Genomic DNA, 967 nt, shown 5'->3' with positions numbered 1-967 from the left:
GGCAGCTTGAATAAAACAAAAATGTTATGCGAACAATGCAATGTGTTCAAGGGTCACTTGGGAGGCTGTTCTGTCTTTAAATGCAGAGGATTGCAAACAGGTGACAGACAGGTTAGAGGGAGGTTTGGAAAGGCCTGAGTCTACATGTAAAGAGGGGTCACTGCACACGATGCAGGTTGGGATTTTGGAATTGTGGACTGCACCCTCCCTAATTGCATGTGCAGCTCTGGGAAGGATGGTCTTCATTTTCCGTGTCTCACTCAAGGTCAGAGGCAAGTCAGCAATAAGGCGGAGACTAGACTTGAATACAAAATCCTCCTACATTATGGAAATGCATTGCAGAAATAACCAGATAAACAGATTTGATAGAACAATATTCTCCTTTCTGTTTAGAACTGGTTCCAGAATAAGAGAGTTCGACTACCACCTAAAGAGAGACAGAGAATCTTTGCGGCTAAGAAGGGAAAAGCGTTCCCTGTCCAAGATCACTCACCTTTAAGCCTTCAGGATACCAACACTGAAGCTCCCAAGGATATCCCTGAGCAGAGCTTCTCTCATGCACAGGGGACTCTGCTGGTTAGAGCTGGCTGCTCATCTCTGGGCACACATGGGGTTCCCCGTCAACAGGTTGGCTCAGGTGACTCTGGGTTTCCAAACATTCAAAAGGAACCAGGCTATGATTTGGAGTATCGAGGTAACACAGCAAGTGGACTCTTCCCTGGCTCTGTGCTTCCCAGCTACACCTCAGCAATCGGCCTTTATTCTCCTGTATCTTCTGTGGAGCACTTTGACAGGGACAGGACTGAGAGAGGGCAAAGCCAGTATGCAAGCCCCTACCTTCAGCACCATGTTTATAGTGTGCATGGAGTGAAGCAGCAGCAGGAGGAGCAGAAGAATAGTCCTCACTCACCATTGCAAGGACAGCAGCAGAATGGTTGGCAGCATCATCTACAGCAGCCTCAACAGC

At 47.9% G+C, this 967-nt stretch overlaps 1 protein-coding gene across 1 annotated transcript in view; it reads left to right on the top strand.

The window, feature by feature from the left end:
* Window positions 1-934, top strand: part of LOC111819448 (paired box protein Pax-6-like) — a gene marked incomplete at both ends in the record, with an annotated part of 2,896 nt that extends 1,962 nt beyond the window's left edge. Inside the window, one exon of the mRNA XM_023725897.1 lies at window positions 394-934. Within this exon, the coding sequence (XP_023581665.1) occupies window positions 394-934 (541 nt within the window). The remainder of the gene's footprint in view (window positions 1-393) is intronic.
* Between the last annotated feature and the right edge of the window lie 33 nt (window positions 935-967).

This window comes from Trichechus manatus, unplaced genomic scaffold (genome assembly GCF_000243295.1).
Source record: "Trichechus manatus latirostris isolate Lorelei unplaced genomic scaffold, TriManLat1.0 scaffold02953, whole genome shotgun sequence".
NCBI classification, from domain to species: domain Eukaryota; kingdom Metazoa; phylum Chordata; class Mammalia; order Sirenia; family Trichechidae; genus Trichechus; species Trichechus manatus.
This window is presented reverse-complemented; position numbering and strand designations above follow the sequence as displayed.